The 24,231-nt window shown below is 43.9% G+C and overlaps 1 protein-coding gene across 1 annotated transcript; it reads left to right on the top strand.

The window, feature by feature from the left end:
• Positions 1-1,170: 1,170 nt before the first annotated feature.
• Positions 1,171-3,778, top strand: LOC139536485 (galactosylceramide sulfotransferase-like). Its single transcript, XM_071337042.1, has 3 exons — positions 1,171-1,356; positions 1,702-1,858; positions 2,371-3,778. The coding sequence occupies exons 1-3, from the start codon at positions 1,203-1,205 to the stop codon at positions 3,521-3,523; spliced, it is 1,464 nt and encodes a 487-aa protein (XP_071193143.1). The 5' UTR covers positions 1,171-1,202; the 3' UTR covers positions 3,524-3,778.
• Positions 3,779-24,231: the final 20,453 nt, after the last annotated feature.

The raw sequence follows: 24,231 nt of genomic DNA, 5'->3' as shown, positions 1-24,231 counted from the left end.
GAAAGTGTGTTGTGTTCCTTACACCTCTATAGTGGCATCCAGTTTAAACCAGGCCCAGCTCAAGCTCCAATTCATCCCTGAATCCACTTGTTCAACAAGCAACGCCTCATTTTCACATAATTCTCTCATTCTGAAAATTAACCACATAACGTTAATGTACAGGGAAAACATTAGTTCATAGATAGCTAGCGAACTAACTAACGGAGAATTCGATCCAGCTAGCAAGAGGTACTTAACAATGCTAACAATTATTGTTCCACCACACTTGCTCCCTCACCTCAAACTTTTCAAATGCCAGTTGTTTTTCGGTTACAGCTCATGAAGTACGCTTCATTCATCACCTTCTCACCCCAGTAGTCAGGCTTCTCACCTACCACGTCGTTTTCGTTCAGTGGACGCGCTGCTGTAGCTTTCTAGTGCGCGCGCTGATGCTGTCACTAGCAAGTTGGTTGTCTCTTCTCTTTAGTCGCGTGCTGCGTTCTGTTGATATGTGAACGATTGTTGAGCCTTGGATACAGCCAATATTGCGCCAAACGTGCATCACCCCCCAAAAAACTTTTCTCATCGGATCTACATGAATCACGCAGGTTACCTATTTTGGATTCAAAACGGTGAATTTCGCCGAAAGGTGACTAGTTTGCATCCCTGCTAAAACGTCTACATTGTTGTGAACGCAACCATGCTCATGGATAATCTTGAATGAATTGTAAATAATGATGAGTGAGAAAGTTACAGACGAACAAATATCAAACCCCCATGACATGCTAACCTCTCACCATTACAATAATAACAGGAGAGGTTAGCATTTTGGGGGGTATGATATTGTAATTAAACAGGCAGGGAGTAGGTCTCGAACTTATAAACCCAGGGTCGTTACAATATTTATGAGTCTGTAACTTTCTCACGCATTATTCACGATTCATTCAGTACTTCGTAATCATGGTAGCAGCCACATTAATGTAGAAGCCAAAACAACAAAAAATGTGTCACCGTCCCAATACTTTTGGAGATCACTATATATATATATATATATATATCAAGGGCATTTTTCCAAGTCCTCAGATTGTTCTTGCTGTGAAAGGAAAAGGTCAAAAGCTAAAACATGTTTGATGTGTAAACATGGGGGCAGTGTCTTGTTGTTTGGAAAAAGGATGACACATTCCCTCTCTTGGGGCTTATCAGACTATCTCTTCTTTCGCTAGATGGTTTTCTATTTCCCTGCATTGTTTTACCACATTGTTTTACCAATCTTGTGTTTTACCACAAGATTCACTGCTATTCAAATTATATTTTGTTCGTACAATGTCTGTGATGGCCATGAAATACCTGTGAAGAGTACCTGTTCCAATCATTATAGTAAGTACGGACTTCTTTATTATCTAGCTACAGTATGGCAAAAAACATTATTCATGATGACTGTCTTCTACACAGATTGGCCATTTTATTTGGTTTTTCCCATGACATTACTCAGGGTTAATAGATACATTTAATCCTATTCAGAGAGATTTCCATAAGGGTGACTGGAACAGGCTGTGCGTTTCCATAAATATTGTGACGGGAGCATGTGTAGGGAAAAGTGCTCATGGGACTAATTTCACACAATATGTGCCTATTAATTAGGCAAATGAGTAGAGCCCAAACCACTTGATGACAAAGAACAGTTCACTTTGACATCTGCTTCAACTCTGCCTTTCATTCCAGGTTGGCTTGACGTTGCAGGAATGCTTGGTTTTGGTGTGAGGAAAAGACGGTGCAAGTCAATAGCAAGAAGACTGGCTGTAGGAGTTCTATTGACCAGTTTCATGGTGGTATTGCACTGCTTATCTACCCCAGCAGTCCAACAAGTCAATCAACAAAAGTAAGTGTATAAAGAGGAGGAAGGGAAGCGCTACTAAGGTACACTATAGTATATTTTGGTAGATAGAAGGTGCTCTTTGGTAAAAGGTGTAAATTGGTCATCAAAAAGAAAGGAGGACCAAGGCACTCTTCATATAATTAATTAAAATGCCTTTATTAGTATGGCATGTTCAATAGAAACAAAGTTGTTTAAAAACCGACGCGTTTCGGCTGCATGGCCTTCGTCGTACTCCCTGACGAAGGCCATGCAGCCGAAACGCGTCGGTTTTTAAACAACTTTGTTTCTATTGAACATGCCATACTAATAAAGGCATTTTAATTAATTATATGAAGAGTGCCTTGGTCCTCCTTTCTTTTTGATAAGTGTATGCTGGACTTTTGTTGTGAAATACAGTCTATCTATTATTTGCTATACGATGTGATTTACTTTTAAATCAATTCATTTGACATAAATAGGTAACATAAAATGTAAAATATATGTCAGTTTACTCTTTTTTCACTTTTTCTCTACAGGGTTACAGTGGCTCTGTCGTGTTCTCACCACTTGTCTCAAATATGGGTCCACAATTTGACCAACTACTCTCAAAGCAGAACAAGTCTGTCAGGGGAGTGTGTGCCCAAGGTGGACATCATGTTCATGAAGACCCACAAGACTGCCAGCAGCACATTACTCAACATCATCTTCCGCTTCGGTGAGAAGCACGGTTTAAAGTTTGCCTTTCCTAAAGGTCGCAATGACTTCTTCTACCCATCCCCTTTCCTTTGCTCCCAGGTCAAAGACTACCAGCCTGGGGTATGTTTCAACATCTTATGTAACCACATGCGCTTTAATGGGCATGAGGTGGCAAAGCTCCTCCCAGCAGACGCTCCCTATTTCACCATCCTACGAGACCCGGCGGAGTTGTTTGAGTCATCCTTCCATTATTACAGCCGAGCGATTCCCCTCACCTGGGGGATCCACGGAGATAGCAAACTGGCTGAGTTTCTGCGTGAACCCATGAACTACTACACCCCAGGGAGCTACAACTCATTCTACCTCAAGAACCTGCTCTTCTTTGACTTTGGATTTGATAACAACTTAGAGCCGGACCACCCTCTGGTGGAGAGGGGTATTCAGACCTTGTCCCAACGCTTCCAGCTGGTCCTGATGGCGGAGCATTTTGAGGAGTCTCTCATCCTGCTGAAAGATACACTCTGCTGGACGATGGAAGATATGCTGTTCTTCAAGCTCAATGCCCGCAAGGACTCATCTGTGTCACGACTGACCCCTGAGCTAAAGGCCAAGGCCCGGGAGTGGAACGGGGCCGACTGGAGGCTCTACCAGCACTTTAACGCCACATTCTGGGCCAAGGTGGAGGCATACGGGTGGACACGGATGGAGCAGGAAGTGAAGGAGCTGAGGAGGAGGAATGCAGAAATGGCTGCCATGTGCATTGAGGGTGGGGGAGCAGTGGAGGCTGGGCTGATTCGGGACACAGATCTGCTTCCCTGGCAGCCAGTTGGAGAGAACTTCATCCTGGGTTACAATTTAAGGAAAAACATTGACCCCAAATACAGGGAACTCTGTCGGAAAATGCTCACACCTGAAATACAGTACCTATCAGAGCTAGGGGTCAACTTGTGGCTCACAAGATTATGGGGTTGGTTAAAGGATACTATATTCTAGCTACAAACTAATTTATGGGAACAATTTGGATTAATCCTTAAGAATATAAGCTAGGGCTGTGGGGGGGGGTGCTACTAGTATAATATATGGAATCGTTTTTTTATGATCATACCAAGGATCATTTAGCTATTTGATTTTAAATTGTAGAAGCCCTTTGGCCTTATTGCTATTAGCCCATAGCAACACATTGAATGACAGATTCATACATGGAAAAACAGATAGTTAAAAATAAATCATAAGGAAGTTTGTTTTAAAGTGTTTGTCCTATGTCTGTCCTATATCATCAGTGGAGGCTGCTGATACCAAACACATGTGAGACTCACATGTTTGGTACTAAACACATCAAACACGTGGTTTCCCTGTTCCATTGACCTCCTTCCAGCCATTATTATGAGCTATCCTCCCCTCAGCAGCCTCCACTGACTTCCATACATTTTTTTCAACTGCTACCGGGCTACCTTCAGACGAGTCCTGTGAGGCTTGTGGGCATCCTAGAGCAAAACAACATGTACGTGTTTATGAGTCTCACCTTTCCATAGAGGGGTCATATTCGTGTGTAGCCCAAACTGTTTGGACGCTACAGACAGAAGTTGGCAGATCGGCGGTACTGAATTCAGACGAGTGCCATGACGCTTGTGGGGGTCATAGAGCAAAACGGAGAACACCACCGTTTTTGTGAGAGTCAAATTTTTTCAGAGTGGTCATATTAGTTTGTAGGCCAAAATGTTCGGATGCTACTGACGTTTTCGTGAGAAGACCAATTTTTGGGATGTCTCATGGTCTGACAAACACTGCTGTAGCTCGGCCACCTTCCACCGCAGATGTGGAAGGCCGCCATTGGCAGATGCGGTGGATTGCAAAAAAACGTATTTCTAGCTTAAACAGACGTATTTTGATGGCAAATTTTTTATTATGCTAATTCGATTTTCACGGAGGCTTGGATATCAACTGTAGGGGTGTTAAACAACTTGGGGTTGCAAATAAAGATACACTTTGTGACTGACTCCTTATGCAGTGCTATCTTATTGCATTGATGTATAAGTGGAAGAGAGGATCATAACAGCTATGTGCTGATTAATCTCTAAATTGTACATATTCGTTTTTTCTAAATCAGCATATTACTCTCAGAGCTTGACTCTTGAAGCCTGCATGAAGATGCCAAAGTATGTTATTCAGTATAAAGGCGTATAAATTAGTGTGAACATCTTCATTCACAATTGTAATGACAGTCGATGTTCATTAAAACAGGGCATGGTTCAAGTGCTTTGGTCATTATTATTTTCTAAATGAGTCATGCTTCCACCAAAACGGGTATTTTTTCATCCTATAGCTTGTTCTCCATCTTCTTTATAGTGAGCCAACATGTTTTCAGCACTTTTAGTACAAATTTTCTCATGTTCTCTCTCTCTGCAGCAGACTTTTAGTGAGCAATATGCTTGGAACGTCAAATCACAATAAAAACACAATATCAAATCGCAATACATATTCAATCGTGAGAATTGCAATACATATCGTATCAGCACCTAAGTATCAAATCAAAATATAATTTTATTTGTCACATGCGCCGAATAAAACGGGTGTATACATTATCGTGAAATGCTTGCTTACGAGCCTTTCCCACCGATGCAGAGTAAAAAAATAATAGTAAAAAGTAATAACACGAGAGGAATAAAATACACAAGAATTAAGCTATATACAGAGAGTACCAGTACCAGATCAATGTGCAGAGGTAAGAGGTATTTGAGGTAAAGTGTGTACATGAAGACAGGGTAAAGTGACTAGGCATCAGGATAGATCATAATAAGGTATTTGAGGTAAAGTGTGTACATGAAGACAGGGTAAAGTGACTAGGCATCAGGATAGATCATAATAAGGTATTTGAGGTAAAGTGTACATGAAGACAGAGTAAAGTGATTAGGCATTAGGTTAGATAATAATAAGGTATTTGAGGTAAAGTGTGTACATGAAGACAGGGTAAAGTGACTAGGCATCAGGATAGATCATAATAAGGTATTTGAGGTAAAGTGTGTACATGAAGACAGGGTAAAGTGACTAGGCATTAGGTTAGATAATAATAAGGTATTTGAGGTAAAGTGTGTACATGAAGACAGGGTAAAGTGACTAGGCATTAGGTTAGATAATAATAAGGTATTTGAGGTAAAGTGTATACATGAAGACAGGGTAAAGTGACTAGGCATTAGGTTAGATAATAATAAGGTATTTGAGGTAAAGTGTGTACATGAAGACAGAGTAAAGTGACTAGGTTAGGTTAGATCATAATAAGACTACAATTAAGAACAGAGTAGCAGCAGCATATGATGAGTGTAAAAGTGTGTGTACGTGTGTATGTGTGTTTGCGTTGTGTCGGTATGTGTGTGTGTGTGAGTGTATATAGTGTGTATATATAGTCTTGTCTTGTGAGTTTGCACAGGGTCAGTGCAGATAGTCCGGGTAACCATTTAATTAACTATTTAACTTATACCTTGGGGTAGAAGCTACCTCGGAGCCTGTTGGTCCGACAGCCAATGCTCCGGTACCTTTTGCCGGACGGTAGCAGAGTGAACAGTCTATGGATTGGGTGGCGGGAGTTTTTGACAATTTTTTGGGCCTCTGACCTGCCTCATGTAGGGGTCCTGGATGGCAGGGAGCTCGGCCTCAGTGATATGGTGGGCTGTCTGCATCACCCTCTATAGCGCTTTGCGGTCGAGGGTGGTGCATTTGCCATATCGAGCGGTGATCCAGCCTCTCAGGATGTTCTCGATGGTGTATAACTTTTTATTGTCCGAGGGTTTATGCCAAATATTTTCAGCCTCCTGAGGGGAAAAGCCTTCTTCACGATTGTACGGGTGTGTCTGGACCATGTTAGTCCTTATTGATATGGATGCCAAGGAACTTGAAGTTCTCTGTCGATGTCGACGCACTCTCACCTATTGCTCCTGTAGTCCACGATCAGCTCCTTGGTCTTACTGACGTTGAGGGAGAGGTTGTTGTCCTGGCAACACACTGCTAAGTCTCTGACCTCCTCCCTGTAGGCTGTCTCATCGCTGTCGGTGATCAGGCCCACCACCGTTGTGTCATCAACAAACTTGATGATGTGTTAAAGTCGTGCGTGGCTTTCTCTTTGAAATTTGTTAGCGTTTGCAAGCCCTACCACATACAACGAGTGTCGAAGCCGGTGTAATAGGTAGTATTCCTTCTTCCTCCTATAATTTCCTTTTGTATGTTTCCTCTCGTTAGAGGTCGTAGTGGGCTTTCTTGTCCATGTCCGTATCCCGTTCCTTGTGGGCGGTAACTTATCCTGATATCGTATCGTGAGGTCCCTTACAATTTCCAGTGCTAGTTAATGATGCATAGATTCAGTTCGTTTGCAATACACTATTTTGTCCCACTAATGAGAGAAAGAAGATTAAGCCCACATAACTGTTTAATGAGGATACTTCTCAATGGCAGACAGAAGCTGTGCACATATTGCAGTCTGCAACAAACTAAGCCAGTGTTGAACTAGAGTAATTGAAAGTCATTCTGTCTGATAAATCTCCAATTGCACTGCAGCTGTTGATACAGATAGAGCTGTAGCTGGAAATGAGGTATACATTTCAATTATGGGACAATTTCGTTAGTGGCTTGGTTGTTATCAAGGTGATATCAAATGCTGTATGGCAACGGTAGTGTATTTGTTGGCTGCTAGAGGGCAGTAAAGCACCTTCATAATGAAGACCCATAAACACCATGCAGAATCTGATTCAGACAAAAATTTTCTAACTGGTTTATAGCATAATAAAACCATATACATACATTTGTTTAACTAAATTGTAAAACTTAAGTTCATATTGGGGGTGGTAAAAATGTGCAGCCATGACATGTATGGTGAAACTCCACTAAAAGAGGGTCCCTCTCACTCATCCCACTTAAACCCACTGGTGCAGTCTGATAATCCTACGTGGATAGTTTGATAAAATACTATTAATGGTTGTGAAGGGAAGTAGACCCTGGCCTCTGTAATGAGAAGACTGTATCGGACTCCATCTCCTGGGATCTATAGTATTGCAACAAGGAAGTTGGGAGAAGACAAACTCATTTTGTGAGCTGGTTACCATGGAAACATGCAGTGTCCAGCCCACTACAGTTGTCTCATGATACAAATATATCTTGGTGGTAAACTGGGATTCATAGATGCTCAAAACACAGACAAGGTAATAATCATGACTACATGGGTGTGTATATTTTGTTTATTCAGCCTGCAGTTTGCACGCTCTCCCCCTCTCCCTCCCCTCCCACCCCTCCCCTCCCGGCTGGAGTGGTGTGAAGATCACCGCCATTGGACTCTGGAGAAGTGGAAACGCGTTCTCTGGAGTGAAGAATTACGCTTAACCACCTGGCCGTCCGACGGCTGATTCTGGGTTTGGCGGATGCCAGGAGAACGCTACCTGCCCTGATGCAAAGTGCCAACTGTAAAGTTTGGTGGAGGAGGAACAACGGTCTGTGGTAACAGTTTGGGGAAAGCCCTTTCCTGTTTCAGCAAGTGTCCACATACTTTTGGCCATATAGTGTATTTCATGTGTGTCCATAACATCTTAATAGTTAATACACATTCAAATTTGGATTAAGCATGAACTTGAACACATCTGTCACTGTCAGGCATTGTGTGTGAGGCATGATGATGAAGTGATCAGTTTCCTATACTACTCTCTTGTATTTAAAAAAAAATGTGGGGGGGGGGGGGGGGATCAGCTTTAATATTGCAGATAGATTGTGGCTGCCATCAATGTACACTACCGGTCAAAAGTTTTATAACACCTACTTATTCAAGGGTTTTTCTTTATTTTTACTATTTTCTACATTGTAGAATAATAGTGAAGAGTGTAAAGTCAAACCTGGCGAAGAATAGCTGCTCAAATGTACTCCAAGTTCCTGTGGTCCGTCCAGCCAACAACTCACGATCGCCCAAGTCGTAATTGGGTAGAGGGTAGAAGGCGCATTGATGGAGTTTAGGTGCCGATCCAGTTCGTTAGGAGAGAACAGCCCCTTCGCCAACCTCTGAGGCGTTCACCTCCACGATGAAGGGCAGAGACGGGTCAGGGTGAGCCAGAACAGGTGCATTTGTAAAATGTTCCTTTAGAGCACAGAAGGCTTTGTTGTCCTCCCCAGTCCAGCGCAGCTGTCGAGGACCAACCTTCAGGAGGGAGGTGAGAGGGGCAACCACTGTCCTGAAACCCCTAATGAAGCGCCTGAAATAGTTGGCAAAACCAAGGAAGCTCGCCTTGATGTTGGATGGAACGGGCCACGACCGTTCTGCACTGACGCTCTGCTCTTCCATCTCCACTCCCGCGGTGGATATCCGATGCCCAGGAAGGAGACCGCCTGCTGAAAGAAAAGGCACTTATCCACCTTGGCGTACAGGTGATACCCTATCAGCCTCTCCAAAACGGACCTGACATGAGAGACATGTTGCTCGCATGTAGTGGAGTACACCAAAATGTTATCTATGTACACCACTACACAGCGACCCAACATGTCTCTAAACACCTTGTTAAGGAAGGCTTGAAACACAGAGGGTGCATTTGTCAGGCCGTAGGGCATTACCCTGTATTCGTAGTGCCAGGTGCTGAAGGCGGTCTTCCATTCATCCCCCTCTCTGATGTGCACCAGGTTCTAGGCACTGTGTAAATCCAATTTGATAAAGTACTTAGAATTGTGCATCTGTTCGATCACAGTGGGTATGAGAGGTAAGGGAAAACTGAATTTAACAGTTGCCTTATTCAGTGTCCGGTAATCGATACAGGGGCGGAGACCTCCCTCCTTCACGAAAAAGAAGCTGTAGGCGGCCAGAGAGGTGGACGGACGGATGAATCCTTGGGCCAGTGCCTCCTGGACGTAGGCCTCCATGGATTCGGTCTCTGCATGCGAGAGAGGGTAGATGTGACCCCGCAGGAGGGTACAACCAGGCAGTAGGCCGATAGTGCAGTCCCATGGGAGATGAGGGGGCAGGCACGTGGCACGAGTCTTCACAAAGGCCACCTGTAGGTCCCGATACTCCTCTGGGATAGGGACGTGGGTGGCCTGGTCCAGACTTTCCACGGTTGTGGCACAGATTGACACAGAGAGACACCTCCCCTGACACTCCTGGGACCAACCCAACAACCTCCGCTCTGTCCACGTTAAACTGGGGTTATGCAACTGTAACCAGGGGAAACCTAAAACTATGGGGTGTTAAGGAGAGTCTAAGATGAGGAAAGTGTTGCGTTCATGGTGGTTGTGAGTAACTGTGAGGGAAATGGGAATCGTGGTCTGGCACACCAGTCCTGATCCTAGGGGACGGTTGTCTAGGGCAAGGACTGGGATAGGGGGTTGTAAAGGGACTAGAGGAATGCGTAATGATAAGGCCACTGACCGGTCTAGGAAATTGCCTGCAGCACCTGAGTGCACTAGGGCAGAACTCAGTGGGGGGCCAGGATAGTCAGGGAGGGTGACAGGCGGAGGACGTGCTTGGTGGACAGAGAGGAGCAAGGCACATCCACGCCTACCTGAGAAGGTGCAGGAGCGCTCCTCGGCCTGTCGCTTCCTCGCCTGGTTCTTCTTCTGGGACAGGTGTTCCAGGGGTGGTCCGACTCCATGCAGTAGGAGCAGAGACCCTGTTGACAGCGGCATTGACTTTCCACAGGGGGAAGATGCGTCGTGCCAACCTCCATGGGCTCAGTCTCGCTGGAGGCTCCTGGGAGAGACCCGAATCCCCGGTATGGGTGACGACGGGCATGCAGGAGATTATCCAGGCGGATGGCCATGACGATGAGCTGGTCCTGCGTGAGGTCATCATCTCGACAGGCCAGCTCGGTCTGGACGTCCACCTGTAGCCCGCTGCGGAAAATCATCAACACGGCCTGGTCGTTCCAGGCAGTGGACGCAGCCACCGTCCGTAAATCCAGAGCGTACTCCGACGTGATCCTGGACCCCTGGCGTAGACGGAGGAGACGCTCACCTCCCTCTCGGTCCTCTGTAGGGTGGTCGAAGATGGCACGGAAGAGTTGGATGAAGTGCTCATAGGACTGCACTTCTGGTCCGTCCCTTTCCCAGACGGCGTGTGCCCACTCCAGAGCCCGGCCTGTCAGCACCGAGATCACCAAAGCCACCTTGTCCTTCTTGGAGGCCATCCCGGCATGACGGGCCAGGTGGAGGTCACACTGCAGGAGACACCCCCTACAATGAGCTGGGGTGCCGTCAAACCGATTCGGGATGGGCAGCTGGACGTTGCTGATCTTACCGGGTGATGTAGATGATGTTGGGGTGGCTGGAATGACTGCGGGGAGCTGGGAAGGTGGTTGTGTAACATGCAGTTGGCGTACGGCCCGGAACGCCTTGGAACGGAGCATCTGGTCCATGGCAGTTCCGAGGTGCTCCAGAAACGAGTTGTGGGTGGCGGTGCTTTGCTCCTACAGCGGAGAGGCCGGGATGTCCTGCTGCTTCCTGTTTTCTTGGGTCGGTCATTCTGTCACTGGTGTAGAGAGTAGTAGGCAGGAGGTAATCGCAGGTTTAGAACTACTGAATTTATTTAAGCACCACAGAACAAAGCGGGACGAAACCCAAACGCTCAAAATATATCTTCATAAACAAAAAGGCAAAGGGCGAACCTAAAGTGCAAAATATAAAGTACTCTGGAAATAGTAGGAGAGATTCCTCTCAGGAAAACAAGTATCATTTACAATGACCAATAAAAAACTAATGGCAGAGGGAGTATATATATACAGTGTGTCACGACTTCTACCGAAGGTGGCTCCTCTTCCTGTTCGGGCGGCGCTCGGCGGTCGTTGTCATCGGTCTACTAGCTGCCACCGATTCCCTTTTCTTTTTCTGTTGGTTATGTCTGTATTGGTTTCACCTGTTTCTTGTTTGGGGGTTGTTTCAGCGCTATTTAAGCCTTTTATGCCCGCCTGCTTTTGTGCGGGCTTGTTCTCTGTTTTATTTGTGGATGGTTATGTTTTGTATTTTCCGGACTGTTTGGTGTCCTGTTTTGGGTCAGTCATTATTTTCGCCTCTTGTTTTGGCGTGACCATTTACTTACCGAAATAAATATGTTTTTTTCCCCCGAAACCTCTGCTCTCTGCGCCTGACTCCACACCCACCACTCCTAGCTATGTGACACAGTGATAGAGTGGGGATTGGAACCAGGTGTGTGTAATGATGACGAGACAAGTCCGGGGTTGATAAGTGAAGGGCATTTGCCAGCAGTAGGTTCGGCAGCAGCTAGAGGGCCAGCGACGCGGGAAACGTCTGAGCTGGACAGGAGGGGGAGCCAAAGCTAAGGCTGGTGTGACAACAATGTAGAAAATAGCACAAATAAAGAAAAACCCTTGAATGAGTAGGTGTGTACAAACTTTGACTGGTACTGTAGTTATTCAGACCCTTTACTCAGTACTTTGTTGAAGCACCTTTGGCAGCAATTACAGCCTTGAGTATTCTTGGATATGATGCTACAAGCTAGATACACCTGCATTTGTCGAGTTTCTCCCATTCTTCTCTGCAGATCCTCTCAAGCTTTGTCTTGTTGGATAGGGAGTGTCACTGCACAGCTATTTTCAGGTCTCTCCAGCGATGTTCAGTCGGGTTCAACTCTGGGCTCTGGCTGGGTCATTCAAGGACATTCAGAGACTTGTTCTGAAGCCACTCCTGCGTTGTCTTGGCTGTGTGCTTAGGGTCATTGTCCTGTTGGAAGGTGAACCTTCGCCCCAGTCTGAGGTCGTGAGCACTCTGGAGCAGATTTTCATCAAGGATCTCTCTGTACTTTGCTCTGTTCATCTTTCCCTCGATCCTGACTAGTCTCCCAGTCCCTTCTGCTGAAAAACATCCCACAGCATGATGCTGCCACCACCATGCTTCACCGTAGGGATGGTGCCAGGTTTCCTCCAGACGTGACGCTTGGCATTCAGAGAGTTCAATCTTGGTTTCATCAGACCTGCGAATCTTGTTTCTCATGATCTGAGAGTCTATAGGTGCCTTTTGGCAAACTCCAATCGGGCTGTTATGTGCCTTTTCCTGAGAAGTGGCTTCTGTCTGGCCACTCTACCATAAAGGCCTGATTGGTGGAGTGCTGCAGAGATGGTTGTCTTTCTGGAAGGTTCTCCCATCTCTACAGAGGACCTCTAGAGCTCCCCCGATTGCTCAGTTTGGCCAGGCACCCAGCTCTAGGAAGTCTTGGTTTTTCCAAACTTCTTCCATTTAAGAATTATAGAGGCCGCTATGTTCTTGGGTACCTTCAACGCTGCAGAAATGTTTTGGTACCCTTCCCCAGATCTGTGTCTTGACACAATTCTGTATCGGAGCTCTACGGACAGCTCCTTCGACCTCATGGCTTGGTTTTTTCTCTGACATGCACTGTCAACTGTGGGACCTTATATAGACAGGTGTGTGCCTTTCCAAATCAAGACCAATCGATTGAATTTACCACAGGTGGACTTCAATCAAGTTGTAGAAACACAGAAACACATCTCAAGGATGATCAATGAAAACAGGATGCACATGAGCTACATTTTGAATCTCATAGCAAAGGGTCTGAATACGTATCTAAATAAGGTATTTCCGTTTTTCTCGCTATGTCATTATGGGGTATTGTGTGTAGCTTGATGAGGGAAGAAAGTATTTAATCAATTTTAGAATAAGGCTGTAACGTAACAAAATTTAGAAAAAGTCAAGGGTTCTGAATACTTTCCGAATGCACTGTACTCCGCTCTTAACCTGTTACCTGAGGAAAGGCTGACCTTCCGCCATCTTCCTTTGTTGTTGCATTAAACTGTATCAGGCAGAAAATCAATGGAGGACATGGATCAACGGACAGCCCTAGAAAGACCTGCTTAATTGCCAACATCGATCAATTAGACACAGCACACAATTTGCAACAGATGATCAAATCTAAAAGGGGGACAACCAAATAATCACACTCATTTTACATTTATTAAGAGTTATTTGTTTCAAATTAGTCACTATAGGTTAATTTTATGCCTGCATTCGTTATGCATCAGGGTCATTTTTTTTAGTAAATTTAGTTAATTCTCTGCTTTTCAACAAATTACTATTCCCATTTTTTCTCTAGATGACATGACTCGCGGATTCCTTTTATTTTGGTTAATAGATGCTCCTTAAAGAGCTGTGAAGCTGAACTCAGTGGCTCAAGCTGGAGAGGCGGATAAAAAACAATTTGATTAAATGAGCGAAATTGGTGAGGCTGTTGAGTGGGTGAGAGAGCCCACAATGTTTACTCTCTGTAGATGTTGTTTTTAATATTCATCACTGCATTATAGTGTCAGAAATCACTCCTGCATCTCTGGGTTCAGATCTATTCCAGAACAATGGTGCTCATACAGATGTAGGATCTTATTTTCAACACTATTTTGTTGCTGAGAATATTTCTGCACAGCAGGAAATGTAAACTTGTGTATACAAGGTTTGAAAAAGGCTTCTAAAGTTTGCAATTTCCACTTTAAAATGTCAGACTTGATTTGACCTAATGAAAATGTTATCAAGCCCAACAATAAATGTCCATTAATAATAATCCACACAATAAATCACATATCCTGTTGCTGCAGGATTATTTACCTGCTGTAGCAAACTGGCTCAAATTAAGATCCTACATCTGTATCTATTCAGTTTGCACTCGTTTGCACTCATATCTCACCTCATTCCAGCATTCACACCTATTCCCTCTATTCTCTAGTGGTCATATCTATTCAGTTCACATTTATATCTAATTCTAGAATCTCTATCAATATCTATCTCTGTATTCTTTTGTGTATACTCCTTCACGTCCATGGACCTTGATATTCATATACTGTAACTCTTTCTGTTTGGTAAGATTGGAAGTTCTACTGCTTCCAACAGATGTCAAACGCCATACAAGTGACATTTTGTTATGTCAGTTTGGTAAATATGAATAGTATCAGTTGCTGGTAACACAGAGTTGGTGGTAACACAGAGCTGCTGGTAACACAGAGCTGTTGACGGGTGGCTGTGATCCTTTGCTCAGAGAAGAGAGACAGGGAACGTGCGCAGGGTGAGTGACACAGATAAGAAGATTCCCTGACAGAGTCACTGATGACTTGCCTCTGCATAACCAGTTCATTTCAATTCCGACACTTGCAGATATTGTTGATTTCCTTTTAAGTGTGTGTAAATAACACCTGAAGGAACTGTAATCTGCCAAGCCATAGTGAAATGTATATTATTGCTGGGTGTTCACTGGTCAGACTCACATTTACCACAGATGAACAGCGTTGTGTTGATGATGGAGTGTTCACGAAATTAAATCGAACCCTATAAGTATTGTATCTATGGGGCTATTTTATTGGTGGTAATAAAGAGATCATGCTATTTTTTAAATATATTTCTTATTTAACTAGGCAAGTCAGTTAAGAACAAATTTTTATTTACAATGAATTGTGCGCCGCCCTTTGGAAACCCCAATCTAGGGACTAGCATCTTTCCCTTTCAAGACGAATCGATACGTGGAATATGATACATGGGTATAACATACTGTACATGGAACGATCATTTTTACGATAAGTTTTAGTTTCAAACGATTCAGTGCGATTTAGTTTGATTAGAGAACGAGTCGATGTGATTTGGTTCGATGCAATACAATTCAATGTAGCCTATGTTTTCTGTGCCTCCAATTTAGTTCAGAAATTACCATCACCCACTAATTAACTTGTCATTTTTGCAGATTAAGTGATTGAGCTAGTAATATATCAAAATGTTTTGTTTACAAATGAACTATGACATAGCCAATTAATATATAGCAATACCTTGGATTTCACCCCCATCTCAAAATCGAATGGTTTTGACCGTTTGGAAGTTTTTAGGGAGAGATCTTCAATTCTCCTCTTCGTCTATGCAGTGCGCCTCACAAAAGGGATTTTTGTCCTCGTTATGAAATGATCAACTTTACCCTGTATATGTAAAAATGACCATGTACACTGATTGTTTAAAGCAAAACTACCAACATTTTTGCTGATGGTGAACCTGAAATATCAAAATAAAATATATTGTTAGCCCTGTTCAGGAGGTATAGCCAGATGAGAGTTGTGTCTCCGGTAGATTACTTTAATTCCGGTAAAATACTATTTTTAACAGCGCAAAGATAACAATAACCTAGCAAATTACATAGGTTTCCAGTTAGTACATCTGGATCCTTGGAAGTTGTGGGAATGTACGTTCTGGTTTCCCATTGGTTCTGGGAACTAAGCCATACGTTTCATGATTGGTAAAACTGAACGTTTTTTTAAGCATTCTGAGAATGGAAGTGAACATTTAACCTGTTCTGGGAACTTTCATTTTTAGGTTGCAGGGAGGTTCTGAGAACGTTTTACTATGGTTCCCTGAAAGTTTTCCTGGGAGGTTTTATTAATGTTCTGAGAACAGAAATTATATGTAATTTTGAGTTTTTTAATAGCTTTTACTGAATAACACTGCTAGCTTAGGTTAATTGTTTTGAACATAAATCACAGATAGGAGACATGGAAATTAATTTTCTTACGCATTAATAATTTTTTTTGTGGCAAAGCGACAATAAATAGTCAAACCTATGATATTCTGTTCTCTATCCATGGAATTAATCCACTGCACCACCAGGATGGAACTAGAATGCAATGTTTTTTTTAAACTCATGCAAAGCTGTTCATTTTGGTCTATTCAAACAGACCCCATTTCAAAAGAAACAAGCTATTATTAATATCAGGTGTTGTAAATTGGTGGGTACGGCCAACACACCAAAAATCAAATCAAAATGGATTTGTCACATCAGCTGAAAACAACAGTGAAATGCTTACTTACAAGCCCTTAACTAACAATGCAGTTAAAAAAAATAAGTGTTAAGAAAGTATTTACTAAAAGAAGTTAAGAAAGTATTTACTCTGGGGACTCCTGAGGGGGAAAAGGCATGGTCTCTTCACAACGTTCTTGGTGTGTTTGGACCATAATAGTTTGTTGGTGATGTGGACACCAAGGAACTTGAAACACTACAGCCCCATCGATGTGAATGGAAGCGTGTTCGGCCCTCCTTTTCCTGTAGTCCACGATACTCCACTTTGTCTAGCACCCGTTTAGGGAGAGGTTGTTGACATGGCACCACAATGCCAGGTCTCTGACCTCCTCCCTATAGGCTGTCTCATTGTTGATCAGGCCTACCAAATCAAATCAAAATAGTCACAGTAGCGGCATACAACAGGTGTAGACCTTACAGTAAAATGCTTACTTACAAACCAACAATGCATTTTTAAGAAAAATACCTAAAGAAAAAAAAGAAAAGTAACAAATAATTAAAGCAGCAGTAAAATAACAATAGCGAGGCTATATACCGGGGGTAACGGTACAGAGTCAATGTGCGGGGGCACCGGTTAGTCGAGGTAATTGAGGTAATATATACATGTAAGTAGAGTTATTAAAGTGACTTATGCATAGATAATAACAGAGAGTAGCAGCAGCGTAAAGGCGGGGTGCAAATAGTCTGGGTAGCCATTTGATTAGATGTTCAGTAGTCTCATGGCTTGGGCACTACATGGCTACAGACGTGAGTGCTACGGGTCAGTAGTCATTTAGGCAGGTTACCTTAGTGTTCTTGGGCACAGGGACTATCGTGGTCTGCTTGAAACACGTTGGTATACAGACTCAGACAGGGAGAGGTTGAAAATGTCAGTGAAGACACTTGCCAGTTGGTCTGCACATGCTCGGAGTACACGTCCTGGTAGTCCGTCTGGCTCTGCATCCTTGTGAATGTTGACCTGTTTTAAGGTCTTACTCACATCGGCTGCAGAGAGCGCGATCACACAGTCGTCCGGAACAGCTGATGCTCTCATGCATAGAAGTAATTTAGCTCATCTGGTAGGCTCGTGTCACTGGGCAGCTCTCGGCTGTACTTCTCTTTGTAGTTTGTAATAGTTTGCAAGCCCTGCCACATCCAACGAGCGCCGGAGCCGGTGTAGTACGATTTGATCTTTGTTCTGTATTGATGCTTTGCCTGTTTGATGGTTCGTCGTAGGGCATAGTGGGATTTCTTATAAGCTTCCGGGTTAGAGTCCCGCTCCTTGAAAACGGCAGCTACACCCTTTAGCTCAGTGCGGATGTTGCCTGTAATCCATGGCTTCTGGTTGGGGTATGTACGTACGGTCACTGTTGGGACGACATCATCGATGCACTTATTGATGAAGCCAGTGACTGACATGGTGTACTGCTCAATGCAATCAGAAGAATCCCAGAACATATTTCAGGCTGTACTAGCAAAACAGTCCTGTAGCTTAGCATCTGCTTCATCTGACCACTTTTTTATAGACCCAGTCACTGGTGCTTCCTGATTAAATATTTGCTTGTAAGCAGGAATCAGGAGGATAGAATTATGGTTAGATTTGCCAAATGGAGGGCGAGGGAGAGCCTTGTACGCGTCTCTATGTGTGGAGTAAAGGTGGTCGAGAGTTTTTTTCCCCTCTTGTTGCACATTTAACATGCTGGTAGAAATGATGTAAAACAGATATAAGTTTCCCTTCATTAAAGTCCCCTGCCGCTAGGAGCGCCGCCTCTGGATGAGCGTTTTCCTGTTTGCTTATGGCGGTATACAGCTCATTGAGTGCGGTCTTAGGGCCAGCATCGGTCTGTGGTGGAATGTAGACAGCTACGAAAAATACAGATGAAAACTTTCTGGGTAGATAGTGTGGTCTACAGCTTTTCGATGAGGCTCTCTTGTTCAGATATCGGTAAGTGGACTGGAGGCAGGGCATGAAAGGGATAATGACTCCAGTTGTTTGTGTCATCCGTTTCAGGAAAGTATCTGCATAATTGCGCACCCAACTCACTCAGGTGCTTCACTATATCACATTTGACATTGTCCGTAAGCTTGAGTTCATTTGCACACAAAAAAATCATACAATGATGGGAAGACGTGTGTGTTGTCCTTGTTAATGCAGACAGAGAAGAGCTAAAACTTCTTAGTCATAGCCTCAATTTAGTCCCGCACATCGAATATAGTTGCGGAGAGTCCCTGTAATCCTAGATTCAGATCATTCAGGCGAGAAAAAACATCACCCAGATAGGCCAGTCCTGTGAGAAACTCGTCATCATGCAAGCGGTCAGACAAGTGAAAATTATGGTCAGTAAAGAAAACTTTAAGCTAGTCTCTCAATTCAAAAAATCGTGTCAATACTTTGCCCCTTGGTAACCAGTGCAGTATGTTGTAAAAGCGTTACATGGTCGCTGCCCATATCATTACATAGTGCAGAAAATACCCAAGAGTTCAGGGGCCTTGCTTAAACAAAGTTAACCATTTTCACTGTAGTGTCCAAAATGTCTTTCAAGCTGTCAGGCATTCCCTTGGCAGCAAGAGCCTCTCAGTTGTACCCAAGTGGTGTCAGGAGCAACTGCTTGCACGTGCCTTACCACTCCACTATGTCTCCTTGTCATGGCTTTTGCGCCATCAGTACATATACCAACATGAGCAGCAGCTACGTTTGGCTACATACGGACCGTTAGTGAAATTCCCGCGAGAGAGTAACGGTTAATTTGACAGGATGTTAATTATTTGACTAGGCTACCTGTATTTGACATTGTGTTGTTATTTCGCTGAACACTAGATGGTTTAATTTTATTTATGGTAGTGAAACGAGTCTACTCTGGCGAGAAAAAAAACTCACACAAATGTATAGCCCCGTTGGAAAATATAAATGGACTGTTTGAAAATGTGAAGAACAAAAAATGTACCAATATAAGGTTTTTATATTTAAATTTAAAAAAATGTGAATCACATTTTTATTTGGCGTACCCCCGACAGCATTGCGTACCCCAGTTTAGGAATAGCTGCTCTAGTCCCTTTACAACCCCCTATCCTAGTCCATGCCCTAGACAAATCAAATAATTATTTTAATATAGCCCTTCTTACATCAGCTGATATCTCAAAGTGCTGTACAGAAACCCAGCCTAAAACCCCAAACAGCAAGCAATGCAGGTGTAGAAGCACGGTGGCTAGGAAAAACTCCCTAGAAAGGCCAAAACCTAGGAAGAAACCTAGAGAGGAACCAGGTTATGAGGGGTGGCCAGTCCTCTTCTGGCTGTGACGGGTGGAGATTATAACAGAACATGGCCAAGATGTTCAAATGTTCATAAATGACCAGCATGGTCAAATAATAATAATCACAGTAGTTGTCGAGGTTGCAACAAGTCAGCATCTCAGGAGTAAATGTCAGTTGGCTTTTCATAGCCGATCATTAAGAGTATCTCTACCGCTCCTGCTGTCTCTAGAGAGTTGAAAACAGCAGGTCTGGGACAGGCAGCACGTCCGGTGAACAGGTCAGGGTTCCATAGCCGCAGGCAGAACAGTTGAAACTGGAGCAGCAGCACGGCCAGTTGGACTGGGGACAGCAAGGAGTCATCATGCCAGGTAGTCCTGAGGCATGGTCCTAGGGCTCAGGTCCTCCGAGAGAGAGAAAGATAGAGAGAAAGAGAGAATTAGAGAGAGCATACTTAAATTCACACAGGACACCGGATAAGACAGGAGAAGTACTCCAGATATAACAGACTGACCCTAGCCCCCCGACACATAAACTACTGCAGCATAAATACTGGAGGTTGAGACAGGAGGGGTCAGGAGACACTGTGGCCCCACCCGATGATACCTCCGGACAGGGCCAAACAGGCAGGATATAACCCCACCCACTTTGCCAAAGCACAGCCCCCACACCACTAGAGGGATATCTTCAACCAGAATTTTAGCATCCTGAGACAAGGCCGAGTATATTCCACAAAGATCTCCGCCACGGCACAACCCAAGGGGGGGCGCCAACCCAGACAGGAAGATCGCGTCAGTGACTCAACCCACTCAAGTGACGCACCCCTCCTAGGGACGGCATGGAAGAGCACCAGTAAGCCTGTGACTTAGCCCCTGTAATAGGGTTAGAGGCAGAGAATCCCAGTGGAGAGAGGGGATCCGGCCAGGCAGAGACAGCAAGGGTGGTTCGTTGCTCCAGAGCCTTTCCGTTTACCTTCACACTCCTGGGCCAGACTACACTCAATCATATGACCTACTGAAGAGATGAGTCTTCAGTAAAGACTTAAAGGTTGAGACCGAGTCTGCGTCTCTCACATGGGTAGGCAGACCATTCCATAAAAATGGAGCTCTATAGGAGAAAGCCCTGCCTCCAGCTGTTTGCTTAGAAATTCTAGTGAAAATTTGGAGGCCTGCGTCTTGTGACCGTAGCATACGTATAGGTATGTACGGCAAGACCAAATCGGAAAGATAGGTAGGAGCAAGCCCATGTAATGCTTTGTAGGTTAGCAGTAAAACCTTGAAATCAGCCCTTGCCTTAATAGAAAGCCAGTGTAGGGAGGCTAGCACTGGAGTAATATGATTCAATATTTTGGTTCTAGTCAGGATTCTAGCAGCCGTATTTAGCACTAACTGAAGTTTATTTAGTGCTTTATCCGGGTAGCCGGAAAGTAGAGCATTGCAGTAGTCTAATCTAGAAGGAACAAAAGCATGGATTAATTTTTTCTGAATCATTTTTGGACAGAAAGTTTCTGATTTTTGCAATGTTACGTAGATGGAAAAAAGCTGTCCTTTAAACAGTCTTGATATGTTCGTTAAAAGAGAGATCAGGGTCCAGAGTAACGCCGAGGTCCTTCACAGTTTTATTTGACACGACTGTACAACCATCAAGATTAATTATCAGATTCAACAGAAGATCTCTTTGTTTCTTGGGACCTAGAACAAGCATCTCTGTTTTGTCCGAGTTTAAAAGTAGAAAGTTTGCAGCCATCCACTTCCTTATGTCTGAAACACAGGCTTCTAGTGAGGGCAATTTTGGGGCTTCACCATGTTTCATTGAAATGTACAGCTGTGTGTCATCCACATAGCAGTGAAAGTTAACATTATGTTTTCGAATGACATCCCCAAGAGGTAAAATATATAGTGAAAACAATAGTGGTCCTAAAACGGAACCTTGAGGAACACCGAAATGTACAGTTGATTTGTCAGTGGACAAACCATTCACAGAGACAAACTGATATCTTTCCGACAGATAAGATCTAAACAAGGCCAGAACTTGTCTGTTTAGACATATTTGGGTTTCCAATCTCTCCAAAAGAATGTGGTGATCGATGGTATCAAAAGCAGCACTAAGGTCTAGGAGCACGAGGACAGATGCAGAGCCTCGGTCTGATGCCATTAAAAGGTCATTTACCACCTTCACAAGTGCAGTCTCAGTGCTACGATGGGGTCTAAAACCAGACTGAAGCATTTCGTATACATTGTTTGTCTTCAGGAAGGCAGTGAGTTGCTGTGCAACAGCTTTTTCAATTTTTTTTGAGAGGAATGAAAGATTCGATATAGGCCGATAGTTTTTTATATTTTCTGGGTCAAGGTTTGGCTTTTTCAAGAGAGGCTTTATTACTGCCACTTTTAGTGAGTTTGGTACACATCCGGTGGATAGAGAGAAGTTTATTATGTTCAACATAGGAGGGCCAGGCACAGGAAACAGCTCTTTCAGTAGTTTAGTTGGAATAGGGTCCAGTATGCAGCTTGAAGGTTTAGAGGCCATGATTATTTTCATCATTTTGTCAAGAGATATAGTACTAAAACACTGGAGTGTCTCTCTTGAACCTAGGTCCTGGCAGAGTTGTGCAGACTCAGGACAACTGAGCTTTGGAGGAATACGCAGATTTAAAGAGGAGTCCGTAATTTGCTTTCTAATTATCATGATCTTTTCCTCAAAGAAGTTCATGAATTTATTACTGCTGAAGTGAAAGCCATCCTCTCTTGGGGATTGCTGCTTTTTAGTTAGCTTTGCGACAGTATCAAAAATACATTTAGGATTGTTCTTATTTTCCTCAATTAAGTTGGAAAAATAGGATGATCGAGCAGCAGTGAGGGCTCTTTGATACTGCACAGTACTGTCTTTCCAAGCCAGTCGGAAGACCTCCAGTTTGGTGTGGCGCCATTTCCATTCCAATTTTCTGGAAATTTGCTTCAGAGCTCGGGTATTTTCTGTATACCAGGGAGCTAGTTTCTTATGACAAATGTTTTTAGTTTTTAGGGGTGCAACTGCATCTAGGGTATTGCGCAAGGTTAAATTGAGTTCCTCAGTTAACTGATTTATGTCCTCTGATGTCCTTGCGTAGAAAGAGGGAGTCTGGAAGGGCAACAAGGAATCTTTGGGTTGCCTGAGAACTTATAGCACGACTTTTGATGCTCCTTGGTTTGGGTCAGAGCAGATTATTTGTTGCGATTGCAAACATAATAAAATGGTGGTCCGATAGTCCAGGATTATGAGGAAAAACATTAAGATCCACAACATTTATTCCATGGGACAAAACTAGGTCCAGAGTATGACTGTGACAGTGAGTTGATCCAGAGACATGTTGGACAAAACCCACTGAGTCGATGATGGCTCCGAAAGCCTTTTGGAGTGGGTCTGTGGACTTTTCCATGTGAATATCAAAATCACCAAAAATTTGAATATTATCTGCTATGACTACAAGGTCCGATAGGAATTCAGGGAACTCAGTGAGGAACGCTGTATATGGCCCAGGAGGCCTGTAAACAGTAGCTATAAAAAGTGATCGAGTAGGCTGCATAGATTTCATGACTAGAATCTCAAAAGACGAAAACGTAATTTTGTTTTGTAAATTGAAATTTGCTTTAATAAACATTATACATTTGTAAAAACAAAACACATACAAGAGTAAGAAAGACTAAACTAAAAATCTAAAAAGACTTTAAAACCCATATTGTTTCTAAGCATTTCAAAAAACCGTCGCCTAGGAACAGGACTGGTGTGACAGATCACGAGTCCCATTTCCCTCACAGTTGCTCACAACCACCATGAACACATCCCTTTCCTCATCTTAGACTCTCCTGCACACCCCGTAGTTTTAGGGTTCCCCTGGTTACAGTTGCATAACCCCAGTATATCGTGGACAGAGAGGAGGTTGTTGGGTTGGTCGCAGTGTCAGGGGAGGTGTCTCTGTGTCAATCTGTGCCACCTCAGTGGAAAGTCCGGACCAAGCCGCCCACATCCCTATCCCGGAGGAGTACTGGGACCTACAGGTGGCTTTTTGAAGACCCGTGCCATGTGCCTGCCCCCTCATCGCCCATGGGAATGCACTATCGACCTACTGCCTGGTTGTACCCTCCCGCGGGGGCACATCTACCCTCTCTCGCATGCAAAGACCAAAGCCATGGAGGCCTACGTCCAGGAGGTGCTGGCCCAAGGATTCCTCCGTCCATCCACCTCTCCGGCCTCCTCCAACTTATTTTTCGTGAAGAAGGACGGAGGTCTCTGCCCCTGTATCGATTACAGCACACTGAACAAGGCAACTGTTGAAATTCAGTTATCCCCTGCCTCTCATACCCACTGTGATCGAACATATGCATGGTGTTCAGTACTTTCCCAAATTGGATTTACGCAATGCCTACAACCTGGTGCACATCAGAGAGGGGGATGAATGGAAGACCGTCTTCAGCACCAGCACCGGGCACTACGAATACAGGGTAATGCCATACGGCCTGACAAATCCTGTGTTTCAAGCTTTCATTAACAAGGTGTTTAGAGACATGTTGGGTCGCTGTGTAGTGGTGTACATAGATGACATCTTGGTGTACTCCATTACACGCAAGAAACATGTCTCTCATGTCAGGTCCGTTTTGGAGAGGCTGATAGGGTACGAGGCAAAGAAGTGCCTTTTCT

This window comes from Salvelinus alpinus, chromosome 1 (genome assembly GCF_045679555.1).
Source record: "Salvelinus alpinus chromosome 1, SLU_Salpinus.1, whole genome shotgun sequence".
In the NCBI taxonomy this organism is placed as follows: Eukaryota; Metazoa; Chordata; class Actinopteri; order Salmoniformes; family Salmonidae; genus Salvelinus; species Salvelinus alpinus.
Note: the sequence above shows the minus strand (reverse complement) of the source record. Positions and strands in the feature narration are given on the sequence as shown.

Coding starts and splice junctions, on each gene's coding strand:
- LOC139536485 (XM_071337042.1), top strand. CDS start 1,203: ATGGTTTTCTATTTCCCTGCATTGTTTTACCACATTGTTTTACCAATC. Junction 1,357..1,701: donor TACCTGTTCCAATCATTATA/GTAAGTACGGAC, acceptor CTTTCATTCCAG/GTTGGCTTGACGTTGCAGGA. Junction 1,859..2,370: donor CAACAAGTCAATCAACAAAA/GTAAGTGTATAA, acceptor TTTTCTCTACAG/GGTTACAGTGGCTCTGTCGT.